Source organism: Cheilinus undulatus, linkage group 19 (assembly GCF_018320785.1).
Source record: "Cheilinus undulatus linkage group 19, ASM1832078v1, whole genome shotgun sequence".
Lineage (NCBI taxonomy): Eukaryota > Metazoa > Chordata > Actinopteri > Labriformes > Labridae > Cheilinus > Cheilinus undulatus.
In genome coordinates this window covers 23,032,002-23,059,028 of record NC_054883.1, presented here as the reverse complement: position 1 = coordinate 23,059,028, position 27,027 = coordinate 23,032,002, and the positions used below count along the sequence as shown (strand labels likewise).

At 41.0% G+C, this 27,027-nt stretch overlaps 1 protein-coding gene across 1 annotated transcript in view; it reads left to right on the top strand.

The window, feature by feature from the left end:
• kcnh2b (potassium voltage-gated channel, subfamily H (eag-related), member 2b) overlaps positions 1–27,027 on the top strand; it is a 405,497-nt gene that overhangs the window by 348,079 nt on the left and 30,391 nt on the right. The window contains exons 7-9 of the mRNA XM_041814336.1: positions 20,662–20,841; positions 22,646–22,749; positions 24,558–24,696. Of these exons, the coding sequence (XP_041670270.1) occupies positions 20,662–20,841; positions 22,646–22,749; positions 24,558–24,696 (423 nt within the window). The remainder of the gene's footprint in view (positions 1–20,661; positions 20,842–22,645; positions 22,750–24,557; positions 24,697–27,027) is intronic.

Here is a 27,027-nt window from a genome sequence, read left to right as displayed (position 1 = left end):
TTTGCAGTATACGCCCTCACAGTTGTCGGGGAAGTCAAATCTTGCCTAAATTCGGGCTTAAAATCCTGTAGTGTGTGACCGGCCTAAGATAGATTCAAAATCACAAAAGAGGACATACAACTAAATCAAAGCCAAACACAATAGCAAAAGACCTTGGTGAACCATTCGTATGGGTTTTATCATGGTTATATGTAGTTTGATTAAACCCTTATTTTAACAACCTCAGAGCAGACAGGCCATTGCCCCAAAATCTCTGGCACCCCAGCCTAGACCCCAGGTTGGGAACCAGGGAACTAGATCATAATTTTATTTTGTTAAATGCAGGGCGATTCAAATGTTAGACTTGAAATATTTTGAGAGAAGACCTGCAGACACCCTTACCTGGTGGTGCTATCTTAAGAATGTCAATTATGGTTTTATTATTTCTTACAGCTTAAAAGTTGTAAGATTTCCGGTTTAACCTTCTACTCCGCCATTGTCAGCTCTGCCTGCACCATAGCATCCACCTCTAGACTCCAGCTGAGGGGTTTAAGATCCAACCACATCACTCCTCAAACTTCTGCATGTAAGATGAAACTTAGAGGATTGCGTCACCTTAGCTATAGCACTTCCATTCATAAAAATACCCCAAATACTTCATAGAACAGACTTACTTCTGTTGTAGTTTACGTTTTAAACTATTACGAACAGGAGATCTGTCTGAAGATTGAAGATGTGGATAGATATGTTGGCATGCAGCTATAACAGCCAGAGACAACAGGAAGGATCCAATTTAGCTCCCCGTGTTGCCCAGCCTGCACAGCTGCTCTCTGCATTGTTGTGTAAAATGGGCACCCAAGAGTCTTCCTGAAATCACCTCCAAACACTCCCAGATCCATTTTAGTCATTCTGCTGTGTCATTCTACTGTTCTGTGACACTGTCTCTTTGGATGTGCTTTCCTCTGAAGGGGATTGAAGTTGCTGTACACTGCCATACATTAAATTTTGTAGTATTATGGCTATTTAAAAGAACACTAAGACATATTTTAGAAACATGGAGAGTAGCTTTTCCTACCAGCTTTGCTGTTTTGAGCTGATAACAACTCTGTTTTTAGAATGGAGATTGGACAAAGAGAATCCTTCAGCTAATTAACCTTAGATGTAAATGTAGCCTCAGACGTCATTTACTCCCTTCATCCCTCACATTTCAGCTCTAAAGAGCTCCTTCGTCTTAGACATGGTTCCTCAGCATGGCTAAATGTGATTTTCCAGGCTCATGTACATTCAAACATCCACACAATATACGCTATAGCAATGTGTGGTGGATCATCGCCAGTGTCTCTGGGATGTCAGTGACTTGGATAACAATCTGTGAATTAGAGCGGTGCTTAGTGAAGCAGTGGGCTGTGAGGGACAGAGAAAGGCTTTGTACCCAAGTATAGATCCCAGGGGAACCACGGGACATGTAAGCAGCTCTGTGTTGGTGTGTGTTTTTGGAGTGGAAGGGGGGTCTTTATGCTTTTCGATTTGTTGGCGCTACATCTGATGTCATTGGTGATCCCTCTAACATGCCTGAGTAGTTCATACATGCAAACATAGAGATCACACATCCAATAGCTGATTCTCCTGCACATGCCACTGTTGGCTAACAAGCACAGATGATCTTTTTCACTGCGAACTTGTGAACTTGCTTATCCACACTTGCTGATTCAGTGTGATGGCTGCACATATGCAAAAACAGTTGTTGTCCAACATGAGGTTGTACATGATGATTGCCAGGTCAAGCAGATCTTATCCAGACAGTCAGAGCAACCATCCATGGAGAGCACTGGACCGAAACTCTTATCCATCTCCTCTGCCATCTTCTGCTTCCTCTACCACCTCTCCATAGGAAGATAAAGGCTGCTATAGTGGGCAAAAGGCAGAGCATCAAAACAGTGATGACTGAGGCTGTAAAATTACAAATTTGACCATGACTAATCTCAGTTTATGTACTTAATCATAAGGTATTTTATCCATTTTATCGCATTTTAAAAATTCCACTAGTTTGCATTTAAATATTTTTTCTATTTTCTTACACTAAGGGTAATTTACTCCCTGTTTGAATACTTTCATTGGTAGACTGAAGATTTTAACATAAACTTAACCAAGGAGAAAGTAACTTGTTATTCAATTTCATTTCAAACTTTTATTTACTCTTAAATAAAAGTTTCTGACATTTCCTGAAAATTTCATCAAAATCCATCCACAACTTTTTGAGTTATGTTGCTAACAAACTAACAAACAAACTAACCAACTAACAAACCCACCCGATCACATAACCTCCTTGGCGGAGGTAAAAATAACTAAAAACCTAGGTGGTAAACTCTTTAAGAGAGGGGACAACTTCAATCTTTAGTTTGTTAGAAGGCGATCCATGAGCTTGGGGTGTTAAAGGAAAATGCAGGTTTACGGAGTTCAGTGCAAGCTTGAGGAACTTTAACAGGCCAGGAGTGTCCGCATTAATCACAAGGCATGACATGGGTGGGGGATCTAACTGTTCATGCTGCATTCCTCCTCACAAAGCCATCTCTCTCTTGGATTGGTCATGCACTCAGTGGTGTTTTGGGCCCTCAACTTTGCCTGGAATCCAGGGGCTGCCTGGAAGCCTTTCCTGGGTTCCAACCACCTTGCAATCAGGTGAAGTCATGAGCTTAACCTCTCATCCAGTCACCAAAGAATCAAGCAAGCAAGCTTGCCACTTCCACAGAAAACTATGCTAACGTGCTTGCTAGCTTCTATATTTGGCATGCGTTTTTTAATATTACCTACCTTAAGTAGCTTATTTATTTGGTAAGCAACTTCTAAAGAGCCAAGCTGACTTAAAGGCAGCTAAAGACATGGTAGGGACATGTTAAAGTCTTCTCGCCTGCTTGTTCTGGCTACCTGCCAGACCGCACATTGGTTATAAGACAGCTAGAAATAGTTTTTTGCCTTCCAGGCTGCCTACGTCTACTAGCTTCCAGCCAGGAAGCTCCTTGGCCACACAGTGTCCCGCTCCGGCCCTGAACTAACCAGTCAGAACAGGTCATGTGAGGGCTTGAGGTCCACTCCAACAAGTATGAGATGTAAGGTGGTCTTTAAAATATATAAAAGCTAATGTCTGTTAGGCCTCTGTCCAAGGGCTTAAGAGTTGAAGCTACATGCCTATAAAATACATCCCCATAATCTATAAGTGATAGGAGCACATCTTCAGCTGTGCTCTCCCTGCAGGACAATGGACAACTTGATTTATTTGCTGTACAGGATTTTTTTGTTGCAGCTTGGGAATTTGACTGTTCACATGGAACTTAAATGTAAAATCTTCATCAAGCCTCATGCCAAGATATTCATACTCTGTGACTCTGCCAGTTTGTGAGCCATTTTAGTAAATATACGCATTTTCTCATAATCAACTTTTCCAGCTCTGGAGAAGAACATAAAGCACAAGTCAGTCCAAATGCATTTGAATGAAGTCAAATTGAACTGAAAAAGCCTTTTTTGACTTTCAGTGATAAGATGTATATTTTCAATGAAGATAAGGGACCAAGAGTGGACAAAATGGCATCAAAACAGAGGAAGACTGCCCAAAATATTCCTTGTGAAAAAAAATGCCAAGACCCCCTTAAAGAAGTTCAGAACCCTTAATGAGTCCCACCATGTCTTTGTATCATGTACATTAAAGCAAGGTAGAGCTATTTAGAAATATGAAATCCATAACATAATGGAATATTGTGGAGTCTGATAGCATGAATACATCTAAAAATCTTGATTTGTGGCAGAAGAACTGATATTGCCTTGACTGTGCCACCATTCATACATTTTATACACCTCTTATTCCATTTGGGGTCACGGGGCTCTGGAGCCTTTCCCAGCTGTATTTGGCGAGAGGTGGGGTACACCCTGGACTGGTTGCCAGTCAATCACAGGGCTGACAGAGAGATAAACAACCAGGCACTCACACCTACAGGCAATTTAGTCACCAGTAACCTAGTGAGCATGTCTTTGGTGGTGGGACGAAACCATGGTACCCGGAGAGAGCCCACGCATGCACTAGGAACTTTCTTGCTGCATGGCTGTGTTAACACCCTGCACTGCCTCCAGCCCTTGACTGTGCATATATATTTTTTTTATTATGAGTTACACCTTTGATTGAGACATGTTCAGCTGTGGAGATATGGATATGAGTAGCGATGAGCTCTTTTGGGTATGTCCTAGTTCTGTGATTTTGTTAATGGAAAAGAGATGCTTTTAATGTACTATTTCCCTTTCTATGGCTGTGTTTAACCAAGAAGAGGAGGGCCCTTTGCCTGGGGGCACCAAGTGACTAAAACAACTCCTGATGCCAAGTCTCCCAGTGAAACATTATCTCTTCACTCAGTGTTTTAAAAAGTTGGATCATCTGATGGTGCATAGTTCAGAGGGTCATCAAATACTTTATATAACTCTTTAAATGTGTATAAAATTCAGCTTCCTGATGACCCTGCAGATCCATCCTGACAGGATGAGCATGCATGAGAAAATTTTGCTGACTTTTGCTTCCTGTGGCAACATTACTTCACTTACTGGACTCATTTTCCCAGCAAAGAGAAAAGATAAAAGTCATGCAATATGCATGTAAAGGAAAAAAAATAACATTTACATTAAGATTAAATGTTTCCAAAGCTCACTATACAAACATAGAACGTGTTATGTCTCTCCACTCAGCATGTCCCTCAGTGGTCTGACACACCAGCATATTTTATTCAAGTGGCCTGATTCCATAGTTTGAAGTAATGCATGATGGCATCTGATCCCTTTAAAGCTTCATGTTCAGCAGCTATAGCGTTCCACCAAGTCACATCAATATTGCACAACATGTTCCTTCAAAACAAACGCAGGATACTTTTATAAAAACAGAAAGTGAGGCCTGCAAACCTGGATTATGTGATAGTTTCCCAAAGTGTGATGGGATGTTGTTGAATTGCAGTTTCTAGACTTATCTCTGGATTGAATACTATGAGTTTAAAGCACTTTCTCAGAAAAAGAGAAGCAGATTAAAAACTCAAAGCTGAGCCGACTGAAGACTCTGAAGTCTCCTGCCATAGATTAACCCTTTCTTACATTTGCATTTGTGTGTGCAGATCTTATGTCAGCAGCCCTGTGGCTGTTGCTTGTGCAGCGTAGCATTTTTATTCCAAGTCCTTTCTTGCTGAGAGTGTGATATGGATGGAGGCACGGAGAGATTGAGATACAAAGATCAAGACAAAGACTCAGAGAGAGTAAAAAGATGGAGTGAGATGAAATGATGGAAGAGATATGCAGGCAAAGACAATAAGAGAGGAGGAGAAATGTATCCAGAGAGAGAGAGAAAGAGAGGGACTAACCTCCCTAAGCGCTGATGGTGCTGATGAATATTGGAGGAGAAAGCTGCGCTGAAGAGGAGGAGGAGACGAGGCGGGAGGAGAGGGAGATTGGGGGCTGAGAAAATATGCTCCTTTGTTATGTCTTAATGGGAACTGTCAGAGCTGGAGAGAAAAAGGTCAGCCAGGAAGCCAGTGGTGGTGGGCATATTAACATGCATGCACATACAAATACAGGCATGCATAATGATATGGTCATAAACATGGATTAAACCATATATAGAAGACATTTAGCATATTTTAAAGGATGCAGCCCTGTGGACAGACTGACAGTGTTTCAAATCTTTGCTGACCATTAATCCATCCAAAGCTTAAAATGCTTAGTGCGTTAACATGATGTTTAAAAGTGGACATGTTTTGTGAGCCTGATTGAAACTGGGTTTTAGAAAAACTTTTAAACAGCCTTGTTTGGGTTCAAATCTGAGCTTTGGCTTCTTTCCTGTATGTCTCAGGTGGACTCTGGCATGGTTCAAATGAGATGTGAATGCACTTGTGCTCCAGTCTCTTTCCCATTGAGGCAGTTTGTTCAGATTTGTTTCAATAAAAAAAAGGAAAGGAAATTGTCAGATTCAAGTCAACAAATGGTCTGTTATGACGCACCTTGCAGATGAACACAAGCTACAGTCAGCAAAAACAGTGGCAAAGGAGATAAACGTTTCCTTTCACCTAAGAAAAAAAAAAAAGTCTATCAACATAGCCAAGCCCTTTTAATCCTCTAATCTGCAGCCAATATGTAGCTATAAAGTGAGAAATCACTGGAATCTTATAAATGCTTTTGAAAGCATCCATGGTAGCAGGATGGACTCCTAGTTTTCACTAATTAATACAATTAATTGTCGATGCAGAATGAAATATTGAAATATTTCTATTGTCATTTGTCTCTGTTATCTATTAGCAGAGAACATGGACATGTTGGTTTATGAGTTCAATGTCTTCCTCTTGTCAGCTAAACTGTCTCTGAAATGTCCCGGATAAGTCCTTGAAAAGGATGTCTTCATAAGAATGGGAACCCTGAATCTTTTAATATCATGCTAGTCTTTTTGATGTACGCAAAGCCACTGGCTAATGTCAAAACCTTCTGCCCTGGTGTGATTGGATGCAGTGTGTGCAGCAGTGCTGTCAGATAAAAGTCATCCAGATGCTTTTTTTAAATAAAGGGTTGGACTAAGGCTCAGAAAAGGTCAGGATGGCATTTAGCCCTCCAGCAGAATGACTCCACTTCATGCTGGAATGAAAGAAAGTTTAAATGTGGAGGTTTGTACATGGATGTGTAGCTTTTTAGCCTCTTTGCACCACATTTAGCCACACGTCTCACACTCAGATTTCATGCAGCCAGATTCAAAGTGTGTTTGACGTAAACACAGTAAAAGCCAAGCTCAGAGTTCCTCTTTGTGCCAGGATACACACTGACATGCACGACGGTTTGTGTCGGCGTATTTCCCTCTTTTGAACACCTGCACTCCTGCATCCTTACGATCCTCTATGACAGCCATGCTAATCTGTGTCACCTGTGTGATTTAGCATGGACTTAGCAGTGGGATTTCTGCATAAGGACCTACATTTGTACCTATATCAACACTAGTGCATGTGCTGCCAGATGTGTTTAACCTCCCGCAGAGGTGGGCTACATTTTGAAGGGTGTCCTTGCTTCATCAAATAAGGTTTTTTTTTGTCTTTTCTACCTGATAATTCCTGGTGGGAAGGTGATGCTGTTTGTGTTCAGTCATTCAATAGATTGAGTAGTGTACAGATACACACCTCCACCAAACAGACATGATTCAATGTTGAATTATTAAACGGCTATCAAACTTGTGAGCTATTGCTCCCAAAATAACATCGGTCTGCTCCTCGGTGCTGGTGGTTCGCCGGCTGATCTGTTTACTGTACAAATTGAAGTCTTTGAAAATTTTATGTGCTTCTTTCGCCGCTGTTTGAGCGTTGTGCTGGCTGGGACCAACTCTGAGTATGGGCATGAATGAGCAATGCTGTTTGACTGTGTATAAAATATTGACCAGTTGGTCATTGTGTGATATTGACCATGTTTGCTGAGGCTTTCCAAGTATCAGAACAGGGAAAAATCAATGCACTGGATTGAAGGGAGAGCAGATATTTAGAGAAGAAATCACACACTTTTTGACAGGTTTTCTGCCTTCTTTCCAATACGAGCATTTTGTGCAATGAGCAGTCTTCAGAAACTTTCTTGAGTGTTGACGTTAGTCCAGTGCTTTTAGGACGGGAAAAGTATGCATTTCAATTTTGTCTTCTTTTACAGTTAAAGATTTCAGCCAGTGATTAAAGAAGTGCCTTCACATGCTACATCAAATTGCAAAGGGATCAGACGAGAACAGGCCTTTTCAAGTCCACCAGTTCTCTATTGAACTGAGGTCTGGGCTTTGACTCGGCCACTCCAAAAGATTCATCCTGTTGTCTTTAAACCATTTCTGTGTAGCTTTCTCTGTATGTTTCAGCTCATTGTCTTGCTGGAAAAAAAAATCTCCTTGAAAGTTGTAGTTCTCTTGCAGACTGACTAAGATTAACCAGACTGGACCTTCCAGACACAGGTGTCTTTATACTACTTTACCTGGCATTATTAAATGGCTGGAGCTTCATAAATGGGTTTCCATGGCAGAGCAGCTGCATGCAAGCCTCACATCACCAAGTCCAATGCCAAGCATTGGATGGAGTGGTGTAAAGCACACAGACAGTGCAGATGTACAAAAGTTAATCTTTATGCAGGCAATGACACTTTCTAGTTTAGACTTGACATTGAAGTGTCTTACTGAGCATCCTCCGTGGAGCTACAGTTTTGTCATTGTTATTCTTTCCGTTTTTCTCCCATTTCATTTCCACCTTTAGCTCCCTCATTGTTTTCTTTTTTTTTTTGTGCATTGGTCCCCTCGGCTCTGCATCCTTCTCTGTCTCGCCCACTAACTCTTTCTTTCACACACACTCTCAGGCTCCTTCTTGGTCAAGCTCTGCGTGCATCGTAGCTGTTTTTCTTTCTTTCTTATACTCTCTCCTTTTCTCTCTCCACTTCCGTTCCCTCCATCTCTTTGTTTCATTTTCTAAAACAAGCCTTTACTGTGTCAAAGTGCTGGTGTAACTTTACGATTTGCCCAGAGGCGCTGCACAAAGCATGCACACACACACCAGCAAGGCACAGAAAGTGTGTGAGTTGCTCTGTTACTTCTTTGCTGCATGGCTCACTGGCCTTGATTAAGCAGACTCTCTATAAGACCTACACACATACACTCAAATGCACATGTGTTAAATAGTTAATGTATATGAGTTTATGCAGTATTAATAGTGGCTCCAATAACACATCTGCACCTGCACACACAATCCTCAACCCTCTGGTTACTTCTCCTTCTCCTTCTCCTTACATTGAGTTTTAACACACTTCAGCACTTAGTATGAGTATTTATAAATGGCACAGCTGTTGTAGTGTTACCTGTGTACAACGTATTTATGTGAAAACAGCTTCTTACATTATTATGTGTGCATGGAAAACTACAACAAAACAAAAAGCAGTTAATAGCCTGCATAAATGTGCATCTAGACTTATACATGACTTATATTAGTCTGTTATTATGTGCGAGAACTTGTGCATGCAACAGCCTCTGCATGCACACATTACCCATCATGCACTAGCATACATGTAAAAAAACAGTGAAAGAGTCTGTATCTTTGACTGCAGACCAGTTAACAATTGAATGTGCCAAATTTGAAATCATTTGAAATTTTCCTTCATTGTTATGGAAATGTTAGAGAATTTGGATTTTAGAGGGAATTTGGAAAATCTTCATGATTTTCTGCAGAATTTGGGGGGACTGTATTTGAATGTATTTGTAAATCTTTGGAAATTTTAATGGATATTTTGGGCAGAATTTTATTGAATATATTTGTAATTTTTCTTGAACTGCTTTGCGGATGTTTTGATAGCTTGGAATGTGGGATTTGAAGTTTTGGGGGATTTTCTTTATATTTTTTAGGTTCTCTCAAAGGAATTTTTGGGAATTTATTTTACTGCTTTTTTAGGTATTTGATTGGAAAATTTGGGGGAATTTCCTTTGAAATTACCCAAATCATAAAAATGTTAGGGAGTTTGGAAATATTCCGCCTTTTTAAAGAATATTGGAGATTTATTTGCAAAGCATTGGGAATTTGCTAGTATTTATTTTTAGGTACTTACATGGTATTTTGGGGGATTATTTGCACAAAGTATGTTTGTAATTCAAGAACTTTCACAGAAATGTTTGGAAATTTTAGGGAAGCTTTTTTGTTTTGTAAATCTGTACATTTTAAAGGGCACTTTCCAAACTTCCAGAACTTTGAGCATAAATTAGATTCAAACTTGTCCTGAACAAGTTATTTTGGTCCATCAGTGAATATATTTTAATGACTGGCACCATTTTCTACTGACTGAATGCTCCCCTACCAACTGGTTGACACCACTAAAACATGTTGAAAAACCTTCTCAGAGAAGTTAGAGAAACGTCCAACTTTCCCCAAATAAGTGGGAGAAAATGTGTTGCAAGCTAAAGCATGTGTCTTAGGAGGCTGCAAGTGAAAACAGGGTGAAGGGGTGACCTTTATTTTTTGCATGATTCTGTTTAGTAACAAAAAATCTGTACTATTAAGACAGTGTTTTGTGTCTGTATTCCTGACAGAGTAGTAATTTGCATGCTCGATGATGTGGGTTTTGGAAATTTTGAAAAATTCCTCACTTTTTTAAGTAGACTGACTCTTCTGTGGCTGATACAGCACCACAGGAAGGGAAGCATGCCTTTTATATGACACCCACTCCCATGATGCTTTGGGCTGATGAAAAACACTCGATTGAAAATTTCCTCTGTCCAACTGTTTTGCTGTGAATTGGAACGAGGAGCAAACTGAAATGATGATAATTAATATCTTTCTAAAAATATCATTTAAACAGAGCTCAGAGGAGGTTTTTTTGTTCTTTTGTCTGCAGTGTCTGTATCCATTTGTCTGCATGCTTGGGCTGTAATTGTTCTTTCAAGTTTACACCCATTTACACAAGTGTCCCTGCCAAATCCATTTCAAACAATGTGAGAGATGGAAGCCTCCCAAAACCATCAACACCCCCATCGAGCACATGAAGGGTGCCGTTTACCTCTTACCAGGTTTTTTGTCTGTTCTCCTTTGAGACTTGAAGAAAGCTTAATCAGATAGAGGGTCAGCTTTGATCAAATCCACGGAGGGACTGCAGAAAGATGCCACAAGGTCATTTATATCTAATCAGGACTGAGAGAGATGGTTTTGGAATCTATCTCAAACTGGTTTTGATCAAATAAATGTAAATACATTCATTAAGCTATATGCAGCATAACTGGTGTTCACTCCAAAAGATGGTCGAGCCTCTTTTGTCAGGGACAAAATCCTGTCCAGTTGAGTATTTATAATTTAAACCAAGAATGAATAGACTTTAATTTGAAATTTTAATTTAGAATTTAAGCAAATGTAGCTCTTTAAGCATTAGGGTTACATCGATATGTGACTGTAGCAAGTGGGAACCAAACTCAAGCCCCTCTAATTACAAGACAATTGAGCCACAGGTGCCATGGCGACAGTACTGTCACTGGTAAAATTTCTGTCATGGAAGTGATTTTTCAGCACCATCATCACCAGTTGAAATGAATGAGTTGCGTTCTGGTGCACACAGGAGTCATAAGTGCCACTGTTGTTGTAGCAGAGTAGCTAGCATGAGAAGCTGCTTGGTAAATAAAGTGGGCCACACTCTACACAATAATCATGCTGATTGTCAGGCTGAACCCCTTCTTCCAACCAAAGTCAGCAAAGGCCTGATTATCAGATGATTCCTATTGTCTTACCAGATTATCCTGTGGTGTGTGGCGTGTCGAGAGGTGATTTTTCCCTCTCTGATCTGATCGGAGGCACTTTGACTCTAGATCACAAATAAAAATCATGTTCAATTTACAATAAAGAAATCAAGTTAGTTCAGGTGGGCCACGGGGTCAGGCGCTGCCATATAATTGAGATCAGCTGATCTCACACAAGCCCTCATCAGCTGACGGCCAGCTGATTCACTCTAAGCACCCTTTTGGCTAAATGTTGCCATATTTAAACTGCTCTAGCCTAGCTAAATTTTGCTGCTCCCTCTGCAACCCTCCCCCACCCCAGCTCCTCCTTTACTCTGCTTATTACTTCATCAATGTTGTCACTGACTCCTGCTCTAATCTGGGGTTTTTTCTGTGTTTCTGTTTGCCTCAAGTTTTCCTTTTAGGCACAACTAACTACCTAACTGTTGATATGGCTTACCTGACACTTAGGATTGGGCTGTATTCATTTCTTTGATATCATCATACCCTCCTAACCCTAACCCTAATTTTACCAGGGTATACAGTATTACCGCATTATACTGGCATTTGTCAGCATGCATGCACATGCATAGTGAGCAAAAAATTTTCAAAAAATTCTCAGAGGGTGATTGAACGAACAAATGGCCTGTCACATATATTATTGGCCAGTAAGAGCAACATGACAAAATGTGGTTGAAATGCACACCTCTGATTGTAACTTGAGCTCTTCAGGCTAGCACTGCTGATTTATGAATGGTGGAGCTTGTCTATTAATAAAAGTCCTACTGAAGCCAGTAGGGAGACATGCAAAATTGTCCTCTCTGCTAAGAGAAGATTTCAGAGTGGCTCTCTGCTCTTGGTTCAGTGGAGAAATGTGCACCAGTGCTGATAAAACTGCTGCTATATTACAGCTACATCTGAGCTAATCGCTACACTGGAGGCAGCCATTGCTGTAAGCTTCCAGTAGAATTAAACCACACAAGCAGCTAATGCCTTGTTTTCTTCAAATGACACTGATTGGCTAGACCTGTTTGCAGACATGACACTATGATGTAGATTGGAGCTCTAAAAGATAAATTTACCTGATGACAGGCATGGAGTCAGGCCAATGCATCCGCTGTGCAAGGTAATGATTCTGCAACTTTGTGTGTGAAACTTTGTGTATCCACCTCTGTGAGTCTGTGCCTGCGGCTCAGTCTTCTGCACTGATAGAAGACATGATTGAAGCTTAATGATAGAAGTGGCTTTGGCTGTTCACTCGTCACCCTTTATAGCACTGCAGCTGTATTGAACTCCTCCCTGGTGTAGGTGAATGTGTTGGTTGTAAAAAGGTGAGTTGATCAGCCAGCACTGTAACCTTGTCCATCTTTGAAACATAGTCAGACATTGCGTGTAAAAGATACACAACACTTGACTATCTTTGTGAGCTATTTCCTTTTGCCTCTATCTCTATCAATCTTGGCTCTAATTTCCTTTTTATAGCAACTAATAAAGTTTTAAAACCTGTGGTGCCTGTGGTTTTCAGCTCACTGTAAAGAGATTAATCTTCTTGTCCTTTCTTTCACTCCTTTGTTCTCATTAAAGGAGTAAATAAATAATGAGATTGGACGTCCAAAATGTTGCATTAGCCTTGAATTCTTCTGTCATCTTTTTAAAAAGTGACACATCAGAAAGAAAAGGGAGTATGACAACTTTGATGTATAAGCAGATGAATACCATGCATCTGACATTTTGGGTTCAAATCTGATTTATATCTTGTCGCAAGTCATCTCCTCTGGTCCTCTTATCAGCTCCGCTGTCACTCTGAAACATACAGCGTCAGATAAAGTGGAAGTGACATCGCAGTCGGCTAACAGACAGCCTGCGCTCCGGCTCGCATTTCAATTTGACTTTTCCGTCTAAACAACTATCTAGCTTTGGTATTCCAGCCCTAGACTCCAAATGGAGACTAAATGTCTGATTTGATCAATATTTTTAGCAGTTAAATGAGAAACCTCGGCTTGCTCAACCTGACCTTAACCTCTGTGTGTCAGAAGCAGTCCCTTCAATTTCTGCAAAAGTGAAGCACAGACGATGTGTAGGATTTTCTGATGACGTTGCCGCCTGCTGGAGCGGGGATTCCTCAACAGCTTGTTGTGCATGAAGTGAAAACAACACGTCGTCTTCATAGCACACGCTCTGTAAACTGCCCCCCCCACCCACCCCCCACTGCCCCGAGTCTTCTCCCTGCAGAGCTGTCCTCAAATACACGTCTACCACGTCTGCACTTAAATGTGTCTTGACATCAGCATTTTGAACAGTCCTTGTGGCAATGCTTTTTTTTTTTTTTTTTTTTTTTTTTAAGTTTTACACAGATGGCTAAAAATAATCCACGATACTCCAGAAGGGGACACGCAGCTGAGAGGGGCCCTACAAAGAACAGCGGAGGAGGAGTGCACATGTGTTTGTAGTGTTTGCTTTCTCTCTTGTAACGTGTTGATGTGTGCATAATAAGATGGAGATGTGTCAGTGACACTTGAGATCCTTGCAGACATTTGTGTGATAAATTGATGGTATTGTGATAAGATTTCCATTCAGATCAGCTTGGTTCAGTTAACATTGTGCTAGAGCAGTATTGGGTGGTTTGCATCGCCCACCCCTGGTGGGACACTGGTGGGCAAAACAAAGTTTGTTTTCTGTTTGCAAAAGATAAGTACCACTTTGTTAAACAAATGTGCAAATAATCTTTTCCAAGATGCATCAAGATGCTGACATACACAACTCTGAATCAATGCAGAGACAGCTCCCAATCAATGCAGAGGGACGCTGCTTGTGTATCTACCATAAATACTCCAAAATAACCCTCTGAATGGTGCTGTTTTCAAGGCATTTCAACTGTAGTCTTTTCCAAGGAAAAAAGGTTGGTTGGCACAGATTTTCCTGACTTTGCAGTAGCACTAGTCACATATGACACTAATTAACCAATCAACCCCTATGCTGGCGCATCAACCTGGAAATACTCATGAGACTGCAGAAAAAGTAAGGACTGAGCAACAAAAGAATGGAAAGTAAGTGGTACTAATGAATAACAGCTGGAGCTGCATTTTGCAACTAATTGGCAACAGATCAATAACATATAATGGTATAAAAGTAGCATTTTAGAGCGGCAAAGTCTCTCAAGAATAAACATGGGCAGAGATTCACCAATCTTTGACGAAGTGTTTCTAAAAATTGTGGAAAAGTTTCAGATAAATGCTCTTCAACATTAACCTGATATGCCAGATGGATTTGTTTTGCACATCCATCTGGTAAACTTCCCATTGACAATGTTTGGGAAAGGGCAGAGCCTTTGAAAAAAAACTCGGAGGGTGATAGGATGAACGTCCATAGAGAGCTGCATAACGCAAACCATGGCAACTGTAGACATGTCAGTACACGACTTTTGTCGTTTTTGAAAAGAAAACAAGTCAGTGCTGTTCTTTGGTCTTCTTTTAACAAAGAAGTGTCGTGAAGTTCTGATAAAACTGACACTTTAGCAGCATACACACTAAGCTCTTCCGCCATAATTCAAACGTCTCAACTCTGTCTTGATGCTGATTGGTCCTGTCACTTTCTAACCGGGCAAGAAACACGGAAATGGGCGAATCCACCTGCTTTTCAAGGTTACCTCAACACAAAATTGCAAAAAGCTATGAATAACCCTCCACCTTCAGTCCATAATATCATCGAAAGATCCAGAGAATCTAGAGGAATCTCAGAGAGCTAGGGACAAGGTTGAAGGTCAATACTTGATGCTTATGATCTTCAGGCAGCACTGCATTAAAAACAGGCATGATTCTGTACTGGAAATCACTGCCTGGGCTCAGGAACACTTCCAGAAATCACTGTCTGTAAGCACAATTGGCTGTGCCATCCACATATACAAGTTAAAGCTGTATTAGCATAGAAGAAGACATGAGTGATGTATGTGAACAACATCCAGAGATGCTGCAGTCTTCTCTGGACCAAAGCTCATTTGAAATGGACAGAGGCCAAAACTGGAAAACTGTTCTGTGGTCAGATGAATCAAAATTCATCCATCCATCCATTTTCTATACTGCTTATCCAATTTGGGGTCATGGGGGGGCTGGAGCCTATACAGCGGTCATTGGGCGGGAGGCAGGGTACACCCTGGACTGGTTGCCAGTCGATCGCAGGGCTGACATAGAGAGACAGACAACCAGGCATGCTCACATTCACACCAGGGCCAATTTTAGCATCACCAGTTAACCTAATGAGCATGTTGTTGGTGGTGGGAGGAAGCCGGAGTACCCAGAGAGAGCCCACATGTGCACGGGGAGAACATGCAAACTCTGCACAGAAAGGCCCTGGCTGGGAAGCAAACCAGGGACCTTCTTACTGTGAGGCAACAGCGCTAACCCCTGTGCCACCATGCAGCCTATTATTCAAAATTTGGAATCCTTTTTGAAAACTATGGATGCCATGTCCTGTGGACTAGAGAGGAGAGGGACCAACCAGCTTGTTATTCTGGCATGGTTCAAAAGCCTGCATCACTGATGGTATGGAGTTGCATTAGCGCCTATGGCGTGGGCAGCTTACACATCTTGAAAGGAACTATCAATGCTGAAAGGTAGATAGAGGTTTTAGAGCAACATGTGCTACAATCCAGACAAAGGAAGGCCTTGACTATTTCAGCAAGACAATGCTAAACCACATACCACATGCATCACAACAGCATGGCTTCACAAAAGAAGAGACCAGGTGCTGAACTGGCCTGTCTGCAGTCCAGACTTTTCACGAGAGCATGATAAATGAAAAAATCCGGCAAAGGAGACCCAGGACTGTTCAGCAGCTAAAACCCTCCATCAGACAAGAATGGGACAACATTCAGCAAGTGGCCATTTCACTTTCCAGACATTTAAAGACTGTCCCTACTTTTATTAACATTTTACATAGTGTTCCAACTTTTTTGGAACTGGGGTTGCACATAACAAAATAGTCATACATTCTGTGACTAATGGATGAGAACTCTGACATCTAGTTTTGCTCATTCTCCAAAGAACAGATGAAGGCAGTCAATCAAAAGAACCAAGGCCTAGACCAGCTCTTTTTAAAGTCCGATCTTTAAGATAATTCATCAAATTTCAGAGAAAAGCTAAAATATTAATTCATCTCTGAGAACTAAATACAAACAGGCAGAGACTTGAATCCAGAATTACATAAATACTTGAAAGTAAAGCCTTACGCATTGGCCTAGTTCTGAAACAACTGGCTCAATAACAGAGGATATACAGTGAATTATTTCTTGCTTATTCATAATGAATCAAGCAAAGCTAACAACCCTGCCAAATCACAGTTTCTATAAGAGCAGCTCCAAAGGAAATGAGAAGAGAATGATGAGAACGCTGTGTAGGTACCAGATGTTTTAGGGTTGGGTGAATCATAAATACATAAATAAAGTCCATCATTTTGCCATGGTGAGTGAAAATGAGATGGATAGTAGAATAAAGAGAGTTAAATGAAAGTGGAGTGGAGAAAAGGAAGAACAGAAGCTGGAGGGAGAGTCTTAGAAGAAAAAAGGTGGAGAGAGAGTCTAAAGCAATGACAAACCGGCCATTCAAGCTGGAGAAGAAAGGAAGGTGAGATGGAGGCAGGATGAATGGTAATGGGCAACAGGATGAATGAAACGTGACTGGGCGGCTCACTGTGTGGAAGAAGAAAAGGAGGAGAGGAGGAGGATTACTCAAAGTAACCATAAAATAAAAAAAGAGGAAAGTTATAGCAGGTCAAGGTGAGCGTAAGAAGATACAGAAGCAAGAAAACGTGAAGAATTGTCAAGGATAAACGGGGTGATGTTTTGTTATAAGCTCTGGATTTGCTTTGACTTCCTTCATTAGTTTGATTGCTACACAGCACACATGCTGTCCCTCTCAGGAGATCGTCCTCAAGCTCTGTCGGTGTGCCGTGCCGAGCGTTGCCCCACAGGCCACACAGAGGTCAGCTCTACCTGCATGCTAATGGGTCTGCTGCACTGGCGCAAAGCTCTCTGCTTCAAGCTTTGGCAACTGGTTCAAAAATACTTCACATTCACAAAGACAGCATGCAAGGTGGAGCATTTAGAGGTAACTGGAAGTCTTGTGTGGATGAACTTGACATATGAGGAGAAATTTGCACAAGAAATGCCATTTAAACCAAGGTTGCAGAGTTAATTATCACAACATGTCTAAAGCATAGTCATATTCACAGAAGATTAAGACTTTTGAAAAGGAGAATACTTTTCAGTAACCTTTTCTCTGAGTTGCTTACTTGGAGTGTTCTTTTGTCTTCACGGTGTACTGGTAGCCAGGAATACTGATTAAACACTGACTGGACCTTCCAGACAGAGATGTCTTTATGTTACAATCTTTTGAGACTCATCATAACATTATAAAATCATTAAAGGGTAAAACATCCAAGGAGGTGAAAACATTTTATCTTGAGAAGTTAGAGATTTTGCAAAAGAAACTCATACAAGCCCTTTCCTGGTCAATATCCAAGGTAAACACTCCATCTGATTTTCTTTTTATAGCTACAAACTTCTGAAGCTTTTCAAAAGGCTGTGTAATGTATAATTTAGTATGTAGACTCAATGTTGGACTCTGTGATCCTATTCCAACTATTCCTATTGAAGTGGTTAGAATGGAGTATTAAAATGTGCAAGTGACATACAGAGCTCCACACATCTGGAATGAGAAAAAAAACATGATAAAAATGTCAGGATTTTGTCCGTCTTGAGACAACAACTACTTCTAAAATGTGTTTCATCTGAAAATCCTGTCTCAAGACTACAAAACAAATTCTGAATAGATTCCCATTTAAAATATCTAGTCCTTTTTGTTTCATTAGTATCGCTGCATTCAGCATCTTTACAGTAATTTTTAGTATATATTGGGGTTGAAGTTAGTACTAGGTTGAGTTATTTGTAGATTGTACATCGATGTTTGGGACCCTACTTGCAAACTCTAAGTATGCTCTGGGATATTGGTTCTCAACTGGTGGGTCGGGACCCAAAAGTGGGTTGCAGGGCTGTTCAGTGGGTCATGAACTGGTTTCGGGAAAAAAAAGGAAAAATATCTCTGATATTGAAGGCCTAGGCCAGGCCTATTCAATTAGCGGCCCAGGGGCCACATGTGGCCCAAAACCAACCCTCAAGTGGCCCAGCCTGTGGTCATGCCAGAGATGCAGAAGGCAACCTGTTTTGCAAGTTTTCATAACTTCCTACAGTATTTCTGACCGTAAAAGCAACACTCTGCGTAGCCTAGCAGCAGTCTACCAACAATGCACTGCGTTGGTTTGAAGCGTGGCTAGTGATGCTGACAGAAGATACTGAGTATATAACATGTCCTTCTCAACTGTAGCTACAACTGTGCAAATTTAGTTTTTATGCACTTTAAGATATGCCTGGATAAGATGTGACCAGAATTATTATTGACTGAATTTCATTTTATTTTTTAATTCTATTTATTTTATTTTTATTCAAGTGAAAAATACCTTTCTACTACCTCAGATTATGTTCAAATATAGCTCTGTTGTTGTGTTTTTATTCACTTTTTGATGTGATTCTTTTTCATGTTGCCCAATTCAAAAGGGAGACTATGACCAAAGTGCATATTTTCATTAAATTGGTCTGTGTTGGCTCGAAATTTGACATTACCAGCTGCTTACTGTGCGCCCAACATGTCTGACCCAGCTACATTTCTTGATTTTAAAATTTGGCCCATGTGAATATGTAATTGATTAGTCCTGGCCTAGGCAGACATCTATACATATACTTTATTTTGCAGGGAAATCAGTATATTTTGATTGTTTTCTTGAGAATTTCACTTATTTATCCCGTTATCTTGGATGGACATATTTTCAAGAATATAAGTTTCCATATGATAATTTGTAATTGTCTTATCACCATTCAAAAAGACAACCAAAATGTGTCATAATGTTAAAACTTAGTGAAATGAAATGTCCTCCTAAAGTGTTAGCCAGTCTATTTCTTCAGCCATTTGTTGTGTTGCGGCCAAGGCCCACATTTCTGCTTTTTTTGTTAAATTAATTTCATAAAAATCAGAAATTTGGGTCCAACTTTACATTACAGTTGGTGTTGGGTCCTATGGCCAGATCAGAACCGCTGCTCTGAGAAATATCACACCCTGACCGAGAAATTTTGAATGACTGTATTTACATTTTAATTGATTTTGAATTAATTGAAATCAGCAAAGATGCACCACAAAGCTCTTAGGGCGTACTAAGATACACATAAACAAATCTCCTGGTGAGACTGATTGAGACAGAAGCCAAACTGGGCTGAAAATGAGCTCCACTGGTGACTGAAGACAAAAGCCTCAAAAAAAGAGGTTGGTTGTTTCTCCTATAAGCCTATCAAAGAGTATACGGTACATCCCAATGTAACACTTACACTGTTTATTGGTGCATATATCATTGCATTGTTGGTGTGAATACAGACACAGTGAAAGTCAGTCGGAACTCCCTCATGGATCCGTCACATGCATCTTAATGCTCAGTATTTTCTCTCTCCATACTTTGAGCGCAGCAGCCGAGCTTCTGCAGTTCACTGTGTGATTCTATTAAACAGAGACACGAGGCAGCCTGTGCTAATGCTTATTTATACTGATTCATCCTCGCTCTGGTCCAGGCCGGGCGCAGGCAGACGGTGGAATACATTACTGCGAGTAAAGCTACTTAGAACTGCTCCATAATACCCAAGATTTCATTCCTGGTGTGTGTTTTTGTTCTAATGTGTTTGTGCGTGAGGAGGAGAATCTACGTGAGTGGGTATATGTGTTAGGAATGTGTGTGGTCCTTGTCACTTGTCATTTTTGAGACAAAGCTCTTTGTTAGAGCCACTTGTAGAGAAATGGGGGATGTGCATAGAATCATGGCTAAGTGTGTGCACGTACATACATCTATGCATTATTATAGCACATTTACATAAGTGGAGTGACTGTGAGTGTATGTGGAGTTGCCTTGGAGGGTAACCTTAAGAGGGTCAGTGCCTTCAGAACAGCTCGCGTCATCTTCGCTGGACACCAGCTCTATTGCTGTAATAGCACAATGCCTCAGTGTAAGCATAGCTACATGGAAAAAGGTGAATTATAGCCATTTGATCATATGATGTAGGTTTATTTGTTCTTTTTAGTCAGTTTTCCTTTTTGCTTTTGTTATTCATACTGATAAAGCAGAAAGTTGAAACATACCTCTAAAGCCTTTGAGTTTAATGTATATTTCACTAAAAACCTGCGTTTTGCAAATCTCTGTGAGTTTATGTGTGTTTTATATAAATGTCAAAGTGATTATTTCTATTTTGTCCTCCTTATCTCTCATTATCTCTCTTTTTCTCAGCATGTATGATTGTTCTTTGACGGCCATTCCTCTCTCTCTCTCCCCAGGTGCTGTCTCTCGGTGCAGATGTGTTGCCAGAGTACAAGCTTCAAGCCCCTCGCATCCACAAGTGGACAGTGTTGCACTACAGCCCCTTCAAGGCGGTGTGGGACTGGCTCATCCTGCTGCTGGTCATCTACACCGCCATCCTGACGCCCTACTCAGCCGCATTCCTCCTCAGTGACCAGGTGGGCTGTCAACCTGGAGTAGAATCATTAATCAGAAGCATTGCTTAATTTACTCAGGGTTAAACTTATTTAAGCTAATGCAGAAGTGCAACAAAATTGCAAGTGGCCATGCACTTATAGCTGCAAAAGTCCTGGAAGTCACAATGATACAGAGCTGAAGTCTAAACCTGGCTTTAGGCTGACCAAAAGCTATTTTGAGACAGCACTTCTACTATGGCAACCACCATTGATAGGCTTCAGAGACCAGTGGGTGATTTAATGAGGACTGTGTCCATGTCCAGCCAATAGCTGCCTTGCTAAACAGTGCCATGCACACTGAAGGTCCTTGTCTTTCTTGGAACAAGCTGCAATTTACAGAATGATTCCACTGACCATACAGATTCTGTGCTTAAATCAACACATTTTCCTGCAGTGACAGCTGTGTCTTTATGGCTTGGCTACGAAAATGGTCTCTCATAGTTTAAGCATGTCTATTGGACCAAATGTTTGAAAGTTTAAACAACAATGAAAGATTTTAGGCTGTTTATAGCAAGGATAAATGTGTCCCTCTGTGGTGCTGGTCAAAGGCTGGTTTGAAGAAAGTTTCAGGCATGGCCATCCTGAGACATACCTACAATATGGACAAAAATCTTTGGACACATCTGTTAATGATTTAATTCAGGTCAATCAGGCCACCTTTGCAAGACCTCTTGTGAAATTTCATCCCTGCTGGATATAACACAGTTAACTGTCAGTGATATTATTAGAAAGTGGAAGTGTTTAGAAACAACAGCAACTCAGCCATGAAAGTAAAAGACCATGTAAAATCACAGAGTGGGGTCAACAACTGCTATGGTTCATGATGTATAAAGTCACCAGTTCTCTGCTAATTCCAGAGCTAAAGAGTTCTGAACTTCCGCTGGCATTGATATAAGCACAAAAGCTTGATAGAATGGGTTTCCATGGCCGAGCAGCTGCAAGCAAGCCTCTTATCACCAAGTCCAATGCCAAGCATCAGATGGAGTGGTGTAAACTACACTGGACTGTTGAGCAGTGGAAATGTGTCCTATGGAGTGATGAATCACACTTCTTTGTTTGGCAGTCAGAACATTACCTGCCTGGCTGCATTATACCAACTGCGAAGTTTGGTGGAGGAGGGATAATGGTATGGGGCTGTTTATCAGGGTTTTGGCTAGGCCCCTTATCTCCACAGCCAAGACATTTTGGACAATGCTATGCTTCCAACTGTGTAGCAACACTTTGGGGAAGGCCCTTTTCTATTCAACATGCCCCAGTGCACAAAGCAAGGACTGTAAAGACATGGCTTGATGAGTTCAGTGTGGCCCACACAGAGCTCCGACCTTAACCCCATTGAGCACCTTAGGGATGAACTAGAACAGAGATTGCGAACCAGGCCTTCTTGCCCAACATCAGTGGCTGACCTCATAAATGCTCTACAGAATGAATGGGCACACATTACCACAGGAATACAAAATCTTTAGTCTTTCAGGTAGAAGTGGAGTCCTGTCCCTTCTAGTATAGGACCAGTGCTGACCTGATGGTCTCAGTTTGTCTCTGAGGAATGCTTTTGTTTACTCTTGCATTGTATGTTGAAGTACTGTAGCATCAGGTCTCTGACCCAGGCTTTGTATCACTCCTTCATGTTTAGTCTACAAATGTATGCAAATTATCCTAACACCCTCCATGCTAATCCATTTAAAGGAGGTAATCACACACTACTGTTCTATTTTTAAAGCATTTAAGGCTAATTTGCATTTTCTTCCTTTTTTCCAACCCTCTTATGTATTCATGTCTCCACTCTCAGGAAGAGGCAGCCATGCAGAACTGTGGTTACTCCTGCTCTCCTCTCAACGTGGTGGACCTCATCGTGGATATCATGTTCATTATCGACATTCTCATCAACTTCAGGTCTGATATCAACACGCAGCACAGTAGCAGTTATACTAACAGCTGTATTGTTTAGCAGTTTCACTTGTTTTTGCAGCAGCAGCAGTAAAACAAGTCATTAAATGCACAAACATCTGCACGTCAGTTTTCTAAATTGGGTGCTTTGTCTTCATAAACCTGTTTAGAGCTGGTTGATTAGAGGCGCTGAGAATCACAATAGCCTTATTAGAGCTGGATAAAATCTTTTCCTTGTGTGCTGATAACTTTGGTCCCTTTCTGTTTTCTTATTATTTGATTATTTATCAGTGCAGAGCTGTAGTGTAAACTTTTGTGTAGGGGTTCCAAAACAGTTCGAGATCATAAGAAGTAATTTTTTCAACAAATACAGCAGTGAATATGTGAAGAGTAATTAGGACAGAAGCTGATTTATTTTCCATGCTGTCTTGACAAGGGAGTTTCACTCTCAGGGATTTTGTGGTGGAACAGAGGTTAAAGGTCACATGTTATGCAAAATACACTTTTCAGGCTTTTCTAACAAAAATATGTAGCCCTAGCCTGATCACAATCCCCCCAAGAATCATAAAAATCCATTCCCTCCCTCGTCTCTTTCTCCACCTTTCAGAAAATGTGTGCTGAAACAAACCGTTTTCAGATTTTCCCCTCATGATGTCATGTGGGGAGTTAGCACCGCCCCCTGGTTCAGTTGGCCCTCCCAGTTGGAAGAAAGTTCCGCCCTCCTCCCCTCATCCTCCTCTCAGCTGGATCAGGAGAGCTCAATCCATTAAGCCACAACCACTTCCTGAGAGGGGCGGAGTCAGACTGCTCATTAACATTTAAAGCCACAGACACGGAAACAGCTCGTTCTGAGCAGGGCTGAAACAGAGGGGTTTTTAGACATACAAAAACCCATTATGGATAGTGTTTTTTCCAGAAACAACCTTCACAGGCATGTTTTGGGGACCTCTGAGACCAGTATAAACTTGTCTTACAGCGGTGAAATATGTGACCTTTAAGAGAGGAACAACACCACCAGGCCTGTTTTCCGCTGAAAACCTGCAAAACCTATATATGTATATGTATATATATATGAGCTGCAGCTACAGGGCAAGAGGAGCAGCTGTTTGTACATATGAGAAAGAAGAGATAAGTTTGTGTGTCCATCAGTGAATGAAGTCCTATGTGACAACAAACATTAACGAGTTCACTAATGTTAGCTTGGAGGAGGCATGGCAAAACATGTAAGATAAGGCAAAAATCCCACTGATATCACAGCTAAAATAACTAGATTCAACAACTGGAAAGGAGCCAGGTTACCACACTGGAGGCAGGAGTATACTCTGGTATCTGAAGATTCAATGCAAGGAGATCTTGAGTGCTAAGGAGTAGCTGCAGATGCAACGCCTAATGAGCTGCAGTTGTGAATGCTGGGAGAGAGACCTCTCTCCAACACAAAAACACTAAAAGCACAGAGAATCCCATCGGCATTATCTGACAGTTCAATAAACTCTTGGGACAGTTAGCCATGTAGGGCCTTGCTCCAACTGGCAGCTGGTAACAGTCACTCTCAAAAAGAGTAAATTTGACTATTTTAGAAGAAAATATTTGTCCCTCTGGAAAAATTACTCACAGATTTTCCAGTATTGGTTTGTCTTATCCCCCAGCCCTGTCGTTCTAACGTTTTTTCAAACTACAGTGTGTAGAAACGTTTAAGGAAAAAAGTATGGTTATGGCATTAATCAAACACTCCAGTTAAAGTGTTTTTTTATCACAGACGTATCATTTAATGAGCAGATGATGAGAGTAATTCTAATCTGCCCTCTTTCTCCCAGGACGACATACGTGAACTCTAATGATGAGGTGGTGAGCCATCCGGTGCGTATTGCCGTCCACTACTTCAAAGGCTGGTTCCTCATCGACATGGTGGCTGCCATCCCCTTTGACCTGCTCATTTACCGCAATGGAGAGGAGGTACGGTGTGATGGAGGGGGAGATGATTGGCTGGTCGGAAAGATGCGAGGAGGTGTGAAATAAAACAAGACAAGTGGAAAAGAGATGAAAGGATGGGAAGAGAAACGTTTTTTGCTGCACTGGCATCAGGCTTGTAATGTAATGGAATTAGACTGAAAGAGAGGGCGAGAAACAGAAAACAGAGAGAGACGAGGAGGAGGGAGGTGGTAAGATAGGGAATATGAGGAGAGATAGGGGTGAGGTTACTTCTTGTTTTATAATTTAATTGTCTCCAAAGGGAGGCTGACTGCAGTCACCTGAAGTGAAGCATCAAAATAAATGTGTCTGCCTTACATCACTAGCAAAACGACAGTGATTAAATGTGCTGTTTGATTATTTTTTGACTGATAGTGCTTTGACAGAACATTAATTTTTGATAGTAAATTAACAATTAAAGTATTTTGTTAAAGAAAGCGTCAAACATGCATACTTTTATGGGCTGCAAACCTGCATATTATTCTATTTTACCAATGCAGTCTTTAAGCTTGGGCTCTGAGCTTCCTTAAATCCATGGAGTTTGTTCTGTTGCTTTGCTTTTCAGGTCAATAATTTCAGAGTAATTTCCCGAGAAGTTTGTGTGGAAAAACTCCTGTAATTATCAGACACCCCCTCTTCACTCAATCACTCCTCCTTACATAAAACACTCCTAGCTTGTCTATAAATTGAGCAGTTAATTGAGACAATTTTGAATCATCATCATCATTCTGCGTCATCAGCGACAGCCTTGGAGTGGCACATAGGTAATTTTCTCATCAGTATGATTTGAAGCATTGCATTTTGGGATTGTTAGGAGAGAGAACATGACATTTATGCCACTTTATGTTTCATAACTGGAGTTTTACATTTGAGCATTCAAATTAAACAACATACTGGCATATAACGTACTGTTTCACAGAGGAGGTCCAGTTCTGATAAGGCCTAGTTAACATCTGTAATTTGAGGGATAGGCTAGTTATTTAGAGGCCATTTCAGTCTAAAGTGTTTAATGTTTCAGATCATCAAACAAATTTTAATCATAGACAAAGATAACCTAAGTAAATACAAAAGTCTGTTTTTAAAAGATCATTTCATTTATTAAGGGGAAAAAAGCCATCCGAACCTACCTGATCATGTGTGAAAAGTAAACCTAATGACTGGTTGTTCCATCCTTGGCAGCAACAACTGCAAGCAAGCATTTGTGATAACTGGCAATTAGTCTTCCACATTACTGTGGAGGAACTTTGGCCCACTCTTCTTTGCAGAATTGTTTTAATTCAGCCACACTGGAGGGTTTTCCAGCATGAATGGCCTGTTTAAGGTCATGCCACAGCATCTCAATTGAATTCAAGTCTGTACTTTGATTTGCCACTCCAAAACCTCCTGGATGAGTGGTTGATGCGCTGAGGAAGTCATTTTGGTAGGCCGGCCTCTCCTGAGAAGGTTCACCACCATTTCAAGTTTTCTCCATTTGTGTGTAATGGCTCTCACTGGACTCCCAAAGCCAAGAAATATTGTTGTAACCCTTTCCAGACTGATAGATGTCTGTGACTTTGTTTCTCATCCGTTCTCCTTTAGATGGTGCCATTGTGTGTTGCCTTTTGAGGTATTTTAGCCTTCTTCACTTTGTCAGACAGGCTCCGTTAAGGGATCTGTGGATTCAGCAGGTCTAACAGTTTTCAGGCCTGGATTTTGGGAGTGACATAAAACTCTTCCACAAAGTACTTTTTCACATAGGGCCAGATGAGTTTGGATGGCTTTTTCCCTGAATAAATGAAGTAATCATTTAAAAACTGCATTTTGTAGTGACTCAAGTTATCTTTGTCTAATAATAGAATTTGTCAGGACCATTTTGTCAAGAAACACATGGTTTGCAGCCATAAAAAAATTATACAGTTATTAATTAGCACTTGATGCTGTTATTTATGTTTAGCTGTGTGGTTGTTCCCCTGCCCCTCCAAGAGCCTACATGGAAAGTGTTAAGCAGGAACATCATGTGTTCCTGCTCTTCCTATGCAGATAAGGAGAGCATAAGGCAGGGGGAGAAGCAGCAAAAAACCCAGAGCAGAGCAGGCATCACTGATGACAGAATGAGAGTGATTAAGTCAGAAGTAGAATGAATGAGGAGCTGGGGTTGAGGAGGGTTGCAAGAGCAGCTTGCAGAGAGGGCAGCAGAGTGTAGCCAAGCAAGAACAGTTTAAATAAGGCAGCATGAGAGCTATTAGCCAATAGCATGCTTAAGGAAAGTCAGCTGGCTGTCAGCTGATGAGATCAGCTGATCTCAGTTATAGCAGTGCTTGACTCTGTGGCCTGCCT